The following is a 12,088-nucleotide window of genomic DNA, read 5'->3' on the forward strand; positions in this document are numbered from 1 at the left end:
AGAAAAAGTTTTCAAATTCTTTAACTTGTCTGCATAAAATTTCTCGAAGTTCCCCGTTTCCTCCCAGTTTTCACTACCTGAAGTTCATTCATTCATCTTGAACTGATCTGGTCTGATTTAACCAAGAATTAAAAATCAAAGATTTCATTTTTTCCTTTCTTTCTATCAAGATTACTGTATAGTAAACAAAAACCTTGTTTTCCATTAATTATCTCAATGAGTTTGTTTCACCCTACAATTATGTATGTATGTTAATGAAGAAACTACATGAGAATCAAACTAGTTACTGCACACACTGCATCAAAATTTAAAAAAAAAAAATTGGTAACTGTTGGGGGTAAATTTTATTGGTAACTGTTAACTTTGGGTTAAGACAAGAACAGAAATAAAATATTTTCAATGAAGAATTAACTAACATCTAAAGAAGAATATATTCAATGAGCTAGTTTCACCCTACAATTTATATATATATATATTGGTCAAAAATATAAGGAAAACGAACTAGTTATCCTGAAAACTCAAGTGCAATTTAAGAACTAGAGGGAAATCAAACTAGTTATGGCAGACAGTACAGCAAAGCTGAAAAAACTGTTCCCTGCTGACTGTTAACTAAATAGTGCATCGTAATGAAAAAGCATGAAGATTTTTTAAATTCTAACGAGAATTCTTATTACTCTATTATCAAAATTTCCTGCAGTTCTTTAAAACTTTGTTGTTAATAAAAGACATCTATATGTTTCATTACACAATATTTAACGATATAAGCTCAATATGACCAGGAAGGAAAAAAGTTACACATTTATGAACTTTCTTAGGAAGGTCTAAAAATTCAAAGGAAAGAAAATTCAAAATTTCAACTTTTACCCAAAAAAACACATTTATTTTCACTTTTTAAATGTTTTCATGCGCTCTTCAAGCGCTATATATTTTAAAACTGCGCCAAATTGAATTGTGCGATTTTCTTGATTACAATATTTGTCAAATATAGTAAATATATTTTCAATGTCCTTTTTCGTTAATTTATAAGTTTTCGTTTTGTTATTCCTGCTCTGTTTCTTCTTCCTCCCTACACATGAAGTTGGTTGCTGTTAGGATACACTTTTTTCAATTTTCCCCACAGACAATTCTGTTTGGTGTTGAGATTCTATTTTCTTCTGCAAAATAAAGAATTAAAAATGTTATTAGTACAAATTATAATTAGTGTCTTCAATGTTCAAAATATCAATATATATACAGGGTGGGCCATTTTAATCAATCCACTGAAATATCTGAAAAATGATGAAACATAGAAGAAATTTTTGAAGTACACGTTATATATTGCTAAGGGGAAAAACCAGTTCCGCCAAAAGTACCCCTCCCCGCCCCCCGTAAATGGGGGTAACGGAGAGTAACTTTGAAATGTCAAATGGGAACATGGGTCAAGTTCTTGGAAAACTAAGTAACGCTGTACCAAAAGATGTTTCATATTGTGCACCAGTTTCAAAATGGCCGCCGTGATATGATTCGGAAACTCCAGTACCCGTTGTATGAAAACCATGGAAGGTAAATGAATTTTCCCTAGAAAATCCAAGAACTTTTTTGTCGCTACTAGTCTATGTTAAGCATCTCGAACTCACAGTTTATCATACTCACATAACGGCATTTAACAAGAAATGAATATAGAAAAAGCATTCAGAACTTACTTTGCTTTTTCCCAAGATAAGAACACAATCCTTGTTAAATACAAACGTAGCAAATCTAACATCAGGATATATACTTGTAGGAAATGTATCACATGGAAGTCCAACGAGGGGTTCGTTGAGACAACTACTTTGAAATAATTTCGAACTTGCAAGTTACTAAATAATAATGCACGTTAATGATGTGGATTTTTCATAGTAATAATAGTCAATAAATAAAATTCTCGATATTTTAATGAAGACTTCCGAAGGGTATTGTTTCAAGAAATAGGAACAAGTGCGTTCAATAAGCCCCTCCTTGGACTTCGTAGGGTTATATTACTTAATATTGCATAGTCTTAAACCTTAAAATGAGAAACTTACCTAATTACTTGAATTTCTCGTAGTCGATAACTTTCTGTAGCAGTAATATTAGACCTTGAAAAGAGGACAAATAATTAAGTACGAAATGAATACTAAAAACAGCACGCATTTTACTTCTAAATATTTAATAATTTGAAGATGATAATTAGGTTAGCTAATATGTAATGTTTAACGATTAATAGGAAGTACAAAAGATTTGATCTACACAAAGCTCGACCTAGGGAAAGGTTACTTCCAAATTAAATTAGCGTTTAAGAGTGAAAGTTGTCCTGTAGTTAGTACTATTATCTCCTATGAATATCTTAAATTATAGCAGTAATTAGGCTCTGCACTTCTCTAGCTGTGTGCGTGGAAGGTGTGTTAGTGGAATAAGATATTTGGGGAATATTCGTATAATTTTATGATATATTATCGCTAATGGAGATAGGACTATGAATACAAGAATGTTTCAGTTGAATCTTGGAGCAACTATTAAAATATTAATTCTTAGTTATTCAACATCTTTTCTCGTGACAAGCCGTGAAGGATTTATCTGAATTAATGAAAATTTTTGCATAATCTGGGGAAAGTGGCACGTGAAGTATAAAATTGGTTTAACCCTTTTACGCTTTCAACTTTTTGAGGTAAATTTTAGACTTTCACTCAAACAGCTATAGCCTCCTTAGTATCATGATTCATCTTCATTTTTGAGGATTGAACATACATTCCAACTTCACCACTCCCAGAAACGTATTATGCACTAGAAACGGAAAAATTGTGTAAAGCTGGGAGATGTATGGAAAAAGTTTGTCCGAAATTCTTTTCCCCAGCTTTGTTTTCTCCCCTCTTGCCCGAGCCTGGTTTCATGTAGGGACCTTTTTAAACAATACGTTGCTGTGTACATAATAGGTGTGCAGAATTTTGATCTTTTCTCTTGAAAATTAAAATCGTGGAAATTTTTTAAAAATCTAAAATTGTCCCGTTTTATGGATATATAAAAATATTTCAGGAATATATTGTATCTTTACTATTTGACATAGAGTCGTGGTTCAAATTCCATTTTGTCAGCATAACGAGTCCGTTCCAACGATTACATTTACATATGCGTAACATACATTTGAACCGGCAAATTCGGGAAAAACCAGGAATACTTTTAGAAAATTTCTTCAGAACATTTTACTCCTCTGGCCGGTTCCTAGTTTCACGTAAGGATTTGATTTTTTTTAAGGAAAGAATACTTTGTTATGTACATAATACGTGCACAAAATTTCATTCTTGTATCTTGAAAGCAAATTGCGAAAAAATTATTGAAATGGTGAATTTAGACCTTCTATACATGTATATGGAAATTTGTTTTAAAAGTATATTTTACATTCAAGTATGATTGTTAAATAAAAAGCTTTTCCTTCAACATTATGTTTTATAATTATTTTCTACTGTATTTCTTATTTATAATAACATATTTTCTATATATATTGCATTCTATGTTATACGTTTCTTATTTACATTTTACGTCTTACACTTAGAGCAGCAGGAACATACACAGAATGCAGGCCTTGGCAATACAGAGCTCCTGCCCCACGAAATCACTACTTTTCTGTAAATTATATCTAATTTTTGGAGATGATGATCGACATTTTAGTAAATCATGCCCTCAAAAAGCCTTGTCTACGCCCCTGCAAAGCAGTGAAAATTTTAGAGAGTGAGCAGTTAGTAATGTTTAACCAGAAGTTATATCTCCGATTTTTCCGAGTGTGATATCAGTATTTGTGCATTATCACTTTTTACCCGCAGTGTATTGAAACGTACTAAAAAGGAACTGTTCTGAAGTCTTCACTGGTTCCCCCTATGATCTAATGCCAATAGGGTCAACCTTAGACATATCCACATCTGAAATATCACATTTTATCTCAGTGATTCCGGAAACTATCTATTCGACACAAATAAAGGATATTTTACATTCTTTTTGCCTGTCACTCTCCCATTGTATTGTATTGTATTGATTTCGTCCTTTTTTCATACATTTAGCACTGTATTGCAATGCATATGAAGTGGACACGTCATTTATATATAAACACAAAAGTAAAAAGAACAATAATGATGAAAATTACACACACTAGGTTAATAATTAAGCATTACACCTTACATCTTATGCTTTACATTTTGCATGATATTATTAAAAATAAAGAGTAATTATTACTTGCAGTGTATGTAGAAATCCTTGAAGATATATCAAATGCTAAAAACTACCAACGACTTTTTGTTGTTGTTTGTTTGTTTCTGTTAGCAATTTAAGTATTCTTCTATCGAGTAAAAGCAGTGTTTTAATAAATATTTCTGTAGTTCTTTTTTAAACTTTAGCAACAGGTTCCTGAGTCTTTATATCTTTGGTAAGTTTATTGTATAGCATGATACCCGCGTATTTTACACCCTTTTTCATATAATACGCTTCTGTGTTCTAGAATGGAAAAGTTTTGTTTGTTTCTTGTATCATGATCATGTTTTTCTTCTACCCGCGTAAGGACACCCTCTAGATGTCTCTTTACAAATATCAGTAGATTTAAAATGTACAAACAAGTTACTGGGAGTATACAAATTTTTTTAAATATTGGTTTGCGGTGGTCTTTTGGTTTAGCGGGCGCCGTCATTTTTATTATTCGTTTCTGTATTGTAAAAACTACCTTGGCTTTGTGTGTATTTCCCCAAAATATAATGCCATATGTCAACTCTATGCCAACCAAGACTTGATTTGAACTTACGCAACATCCACAATGTCACTATTCATTTTTGCACATGAATTTGACACTAATATCGTTCGTATTTGACGTCTTCTACATGTCATCTTCACCTCTTTGTAGGGGTGGCTTCAGTGTCTCGCCCCCATAACTATGGAGAGATTTCAACTAACGTAAAGATAATTATAAATTATAATTTAAATATAATTAGAAAACCTATTGAGATGTAGTAAACACCAAGACTATATTAAAAAAAAATCAAACACCAGCATCAACAACACTAAACAACTTTGGTCTCTTATCAAATCTAGGTCTAAACTTTCTAGCATACCTCTTGTGACGTACAATGATGTATCAGGTGCAGGAAATGAAGAAAGAAGAGAAAATTTCCATCAATACTGTTGTAACAAATTCTCAGATGCATAATCAACGTACTTCACTGTTCAATCCGTTTGCTCGTCCATTTTATCTCATTTATCTTTCACTCCTCCAGAGGATGAGTTACTATTATTTTCTCTCCGGCATGAGAGCCTCTGGCCAGAACAATATAAGCTAGACCTTGCTGCGTTCGACATCATCCTTTTGCTTTTCTACTTTCGCTCATTTTTGATAGATGTTTCAAGGAAATCTGTTTTCCGTGTTCTTCGAAAACAGCCCGTGTCTCCATTTATAAATCTGGATAACGAAATTATGTCATCTTAAAGCAATACTTCGCTAGTCTCAAACATATGAATCTTTTGCGAGAAAATTATCAGACATTAATTATTTCCGGTTCAGTAATTCCAAATTTGGTAGTGGAGAGCGGACGGGAGATCTGCCGTCAGAGCGAGCCAAAATCGTCGCTCGGAATCGTCACTCAAACCTTTCTGGGCGTCAGCCATCTTTTCACTATGCAGCAATACCTGTGGCGGCAAAGCAGAAGCGCCCCTCGCAGAGTAAATGCGGAACGAATTTGCCCTAACATCTGCATCAAAATACGGACTTAACCAACTTTTCTACTAAACCTACATTCCGCTACCAAGGGCAGGTACGTCATTTAAAGGAGTTAACGTCGTCTGATCCGTTTAGTATTGAATACTATTGTAGACCTCTATTGCAGTATATATATATCGTGCACTTAAGATTTCTCCCAAAACTTAACAACTTGTGAGTGCGTCAAATTCCTTTTCACATGCTATGTCTAGTAACATGCCTTGCCAAAGCGGAATACAAACTAAATCCTTTTGGACACTCTCCGCATGGGCCTGGTTATTTACCTGTGTGCTTTAACATGCGATTTACCAAATGTGAACTGCCAGTAAATATCTTTCTACACTCTCCGCACGTTTGAGATTTCTGTCCTGTTTGGATTAACATGTGATTTGCCATGTGTGGGCTTTGAGCAAATGCCATGCTATGCTCTTCCCATTTTTTTTTTCATTTATGTGTATTAAAATGTTGTGCTAGGTTTAAGCGTAAACTATACCGTTTTCTACATCTTTTGCACGTGTGAGATTTGCTTCTGTTTGGATTAACATGTCCGTAGCCGAAATTAAACGTCAATTAAATGCCTTTTTACACTCTTGCCAAGTGTAGTACTTTTCTCCTGTGTGTAGCAAAATTTGGACGTTGATTAAATGTTCCACCACACTCTTGGCATGTGTAATGTTTTACTTTTGTGCGGAATAACATGTGAGTAGCCAAACTTAAACCTCGATTAACAGGTTGACTGCCATGAGCGTCATATGTGGTGCTCAGCTTATTTTTATGTGGGACCATGAGCACCATATATGATGCTCATGCTCGAAATCCAAATTGCTAACCTATTTAGGTTCTTGAGCATCATATATGATGCTGTCACAAATTGCTGTGAAACCATGAGCATGACATATAGTGCTTGGATCCCATTAGTAAATTTTTGGGAGAAGCTAAATATCGCGACAAAAATGTGACATGACTATCGATAATTGAGCAAACGTAAGAAGAAATTTATGGCCTTCAGGGAGCAGCACCTTCAACTCACCTAGGCAGTCAACCTGTTATATGTCTTACCACACTCTTGGCATGTTTGTAGCTTTGCCTCTTTATGGGTAACATGTGTGTAGTAACGTACGAACATAGACTAAATCCTTTACCAGACTTGGCATGTGTAACGTTTTGTTCACTGTCAATAAATGTGTGTAGCAAAATTTGAGCATAAATTAATTGCTTTCACAGACTTTTGGCATGTATAATGCTTTTCTCCTGTATGGACTAACATGTTTGTAACCAAATTGCACGTTAATTAAATGCCTAACCACTCTCTTGCCATGAGTAACGCTTTTCTCTTGTCTGGATTAACATATGTGTAGCCAAATTTGAACGTTGATTAAATGACTTAACACACATTTCGCATTTGTGGTTTTTCTACTGTGTGGATTAAGATGTGTGTAACCAAATTTGAACGTCGATTAAATGAATTACCACACTTTACATGCGTAATAATTTTCTTGTGTGTGGATTAACATATGTGGAACCAAACTTGGACGTTCATTAAATGCCCTACCACAATCCTGGCAAGTGTAGTGCTTTTTCTCTTGTGTGGATTAACATGTGTCTAGCCAAAGTTGAACGTCGATTAAATGCCTTACCACACTTTTCGCATTTATGATCTTTCTCTCCTGTGTGAATTAACATGTGTGTAGCCAAATTTGAACGTTGATTAAACGCCCTACCACACTCTTTGCATTTGTGATGTTTTTCTCCAGTGTGAATTTTCATGTGTTTAAGCAGATATGAACGTTGATTAAATGCCTTACCACACTCTTCGCATTTATAATATTTTTCTCCTGTGAATTAGCATGTGTGTAACCAAAATTGAACGTCGACTAAATGCTCTATCACACTCTTCGCATTTATGATGTTTTTCTCCTGTGTGAATTAACATGTGTCTAGCCAAATTTGAACGTTGATTAAATGCCTTACCACACTCTTCGCATTTATGAACTTTTTCTCCGGTGTGAATTAACATGTGTCTAGCCAAATATGAACGTTGATTAAATGCCTTACCACACTCTTCGCACTTATGATATTTTTCTCCTGTGTGAATTACCATGTGTGTAGCCAAATTTGAACGATGATTAAATGCTCTACCACACTCTTGGCATGAGTAATGTTTTTCTCCTGAGTGAATTAACATGTGTTTAGCCAGATATGAACGTTGATTAAATGCCTTACCACACTCTTCGCATTTATGATGTTTTTCTCCAGTGTGAATTAACATGTGTATAGCCAAATTTGAACATTGATTAAATGCCTTACCACACTCTTCGCATTTATGATGTTTTTCTCCAGTGTGAATTAACATGTGTCTAACCAAATATGAACGTTGATTAAATGCCTTACCACACTCTTCGCATTTATATTTTTCTCCTGTGTGAATTACCATGTGTGTAACCAAAATTGAACGTCGACTAAATGCCTTACCACACTCTTGGCATGAGTAATGTTTTTCTCCTGAGTGAATTAACATGTGTTTAGCCAAATATGAACGTTGATTAAATGCCTTACCACACTCTTCGCATTTATGATGTTTTTCTCCAGTGTGAATTAACATGTGTTTAGCCAAATTTGAACATTGATTAAATGCTTTACCACACTCCTGGCATGAGTAATGTTTTTCTCCTGTGTGGATTAACATGTGTCTAGCCAAATTTGAACGTTGATTAAATGCCTTACCACACTCTTCGCATTTATGATCTTTTTCTCGTTTGTGAATTAACATGTGTGTAGCCAAATTTGAATGTTGATTAAATGCTTCACCACACTCTTGGCATGAGTAATGTTTTTCTCCTGTGTGAATTAACATGTGTGTAGCCAAATTTGAACGATGATTAAATGCTTTACCACACTCTTGGCATAGGTAATGTTTTTGTCCTGTGTGGATTAACATGTGCTTAGCAGAACATGAACATACACTAAATTCCTTTCCACACACTCCGAAGTTGTGGGCTTTCTCACCTGTTTGTACTGACTTACCGCTCGAAAAAGTTGAACTTTGACTAAACCGTTTATCACTCTTTTGGTACGTATGACGCTTTTCACTTGCCTGTGTTAGCGTATGTCTTGACAAACGTGATCGATTAAATCCTTTGCCAAACTGGTTCGAAGTATAAGATTCCTCGTCTGAATAAGAAATGGCTTCTTTTAATGTAATAAACGTATTCCCTTCTCCGTGAAAAGCAAATACGCTATCACGCCTGCAACAATTTCAACAAACAAGAAAATGTGAATGGAGATAATAATTAAGTACCAACAAAGAAATGAAATCATTCGCTATATTTCTTGATAAAATTAAGTTTATTTTTGTTCTCTTAAATGAAAAATGTTAGAAATATGAAACGGAGTAAGATTGCGAAGTATCCATATATCTCTATTATCAAAAAAGAGGATGTAATTTGTTTTACTATATCAAATTGAACAACCATTTGTATAGTGGCGGACATAAGTCTTTGGCCAGGTAATGGCGACTGCTTCCAAACATGTGCAGAGTATGAGAATTAAATCTGCCATATCTGTAGTTTCGTGGGAGAAGAAACACAATGCGAACCAAAGGTTTAAAAACAACTCAAGCTTTTAATATAAACTCTGCCGAAGATTACTCACTCATATCATTAAGAAACACGAAAGACTTTTTGAAACGAAGAAAAGTAACGTATACCTTCCCAAGCGCAGGCACAGAAACATAACGTAATCGACTAAGGACGAATCATTTACCGCATAGTGATCGTGGTTCTGTGGTCAAGGTGCTTGACCTGTAAGCTGGATGTTCCTGGATCGAATCCACGTTGGGCATTATTTTTTACTTCAGGAATTTTGATGACGGCGACCGCACACGTTTTATTATCTTCAGAAATTTGAATACTCGGATGTTACAATACTTGAAATATCAAAGCTACAGGAATAATAATACTAATAATAAGAATTATCTCGTAGAAGATTAAAAATTAGAAACTTATTATCGCTCAGGTCATACCATTACAAACAGAAAAGTGACATTAAGGAGAAAAAGCATTTCGGTTTGGTTTAATGTTGATCATGACAAGAGGAATTTCTCAACTCGATTCTAAAACAAACCAAACAATATCGGGATGAAACTTAACATTTTACATTCTAGACGGGAGAAGGCTAACTCAAATTATCGTCACGCTTTGGAGATGAGAATCGAGACGAGACAAAAAGAATCGTAAACATTTATCGTTTTATCTCGATTCTCGAAATAATGTATGCCACTTTTTAAGTAACAATTGCTCTCTTGACTCAATCTTATACATTATTTTGTTACTTTGTATTTCAGAGCTCACTGAATTATGGTCTGTTTATATATTTTTGTAGCAAACCTTTTATAATTACATGTGTACACCCTAAAACTTAGTACATTATATCACTTACTCTTCAAACATATTCAGTTTTTTATAGTTATTTTCCTTATAACCTACAGTGGAATGTTTTCTATATGAAAATTTACTGCAAAGCTTTCGTTTAAATTTGAGTAGCTGCAGAGGTAGCTCATGAAGGTATGGAATCCGTTCCCCGAAATCCCTACATTTAAGTAAGGTTTGCAACTTAAAAAGTGTTAGTACCATTATTATTATTATTATTATTATTATTATTATTATTATTATTATTATTATTATTACTGAAGTGTTGTCAATTTTATGGTTCACCCAGCTCCCGGGTAGTGGATATTGTGCTGAACAAACAACGCGTGTATAGGTTTTCCCCGGGTTTTTCTTCCTCCCACTTTCTTTATTCCAATATTTCTTTCATTCTCATCATCAACGTCTTCTGTAGCTTGTGTCCTCATACCGAATTTGTCGTCTATATTATTACTATTATTACTGAATATTTCAGACCTAAATATTAAGTACTGTTCCAGTGCAAATAAGCATACGGAAGATAAGGAAATGAAAATAATGTTTTTGGACCCTCTATCAGGATGAATTGTCTTATAAGAGATACTGTGGAAAGAAATCAGGAGTAAAAGAAGGTGTCAGCTACTGGATAACATTAAATCGAACCTTCGGAAGCCTTAACAGAAACTAAGTAGGATTTGTCTATCACGATACCCTTTCGATGTAACACCCATTCTTTAGGTAAGAGACATTAGATTATGTATGCTTTATATTGATATTTTAACATAATATACAAACAAATATAAAAAGAATAGTTCCTGTTTACTAATTTATGTTGAACGAATATATGGAACGTATCGATATTGGCGAACGGAAATATTAATATTATTTTTAATAAGAGTAGAAGAACACAGTAACAATTCCAGAATGACGTTTCATTCCAATTCATGACTCATACTAGCCCTGATTGATTAGCCGTTTTTATCCATGAATTGTTTACGAAACACGTGAAGTTTTCAAACAGTAGGAATCGAGATTGTAGACTGTGACGTCATGTTGTTAGTTTTCCCTGGAAAGAAGTCGTTTGAACTCTAACTTTTAAGAACGAGAGAAATTGACTCTTATTAATTTCATTATACATCAGAAATATCAACATTTAAATTATAATTTTTATCTGAATATCCTCGGAGAGAATCGAACCGCGGACTCCTAACTCACGAAGCAAATGCTCAAGCCATTATCCTAGGACCGCTCTTTTTAAGTAACAGTCAAGAAACACTCGCCTATGTAGGAAATTGCAAACGTATACGATTCCAATATTTTATTAACGATGAAACACTGATTTCGGTCATGATAAAATACTGTAGTCTAGAGAATTCAAGTTTAAATTTTTAAAAAAAGGACCGAAAGTAGCTCCGTAATGTATCTCTTTATATTCGGTTATTATCGTTTTACAGCTATTTCCAGTTAACCTGAATGGCAGGGATACGAACAGGGATACATCGAAGAAATGTAATATTTCAAAGACTTTCCCACCGGGAAACGAAACTGAGAAACTGCCTACTAAATTATCTGATGATTGGAGTGCCTACTTCGTTCCCAAGGCAAGTAAGCTTCAGACGAACAACATCGAGTTCGTGGGTTTTCTCCGGCCACTCGCACAATTTCATTTCACCAATTCGTTCATCATAATTCACTTGCATCAATCATAGTCTTCCTTAAGCTAACAGGCATAACCGTCGGACATTAAACGTAACGATTCCATTTTCAAGTTGTTAACCCAAACCAATCCAAATCGAAAAACAGTTGTATTTTATATTCCCTCTTAACGTTTTTTCAAAAATAATATGTAGAAAAAATCATGGCGAAACGTAATTCCATTCAAAAGTGAAACAGCAGGCTAATAAAACATTAATCTAAATTAAAACCATTACACATCGTTTGGAACTTTTCCAAAATA

At 34.2% G+C, this 12,088-nt stretch overlaps 1 protein-coding gene across 5 annotated transcripts in view; it reads right to left on the reverse strand.

Moving 5' to 3' along the window:
• Positions 1–531: 531 nt before the first annotated feature.
• Positions 532–12,088, reverse strand: part of LOC145665080 (uncharacterized) — a 39,892-nt gene continuing 28,335 nt past the window's right edge. For 2 of the 5 annotated variants that reach the window (XR_014127552.1, XR_014127550.1), the window contains exons 3-5: positions 5,088–8,973; positions 2,043–2,096; positions 533–1,154 (exon numbers count right to left, since the gene is read on the reverse strand). Coding sequence is in view for 2 of the 5 variants with exons in the window: in XM_081732349.1 (XP_081588475.1) it covers positions 7,548–8,973 (1,426 nt within the window). In the remaining 3 variants the exon portion in view is untranslated. Of the gene's footprint in view, positions 1,155–2,042; positions 2,097–3,011; positions 8,974–12,088 lie in introns of those variants that run through there. The other 3 variants (XR_014127551.1, XM_081732350.1, XM_081732349.1) reach the window with 3 other exon arrangements.

Source organism: Thermobia domestica, chromosome 11, assembly GCF_964235325.1.
Source record: "Thermobia domestica chromosome 11, izTheDome1.hap1.1, whole genome shotgun sequence".
NCBI lineage: Eukaryota > Metazoa > Arthropoda > Insecta > Zygentoma > Lepismatidae > Thermobia > Thermobia domestica.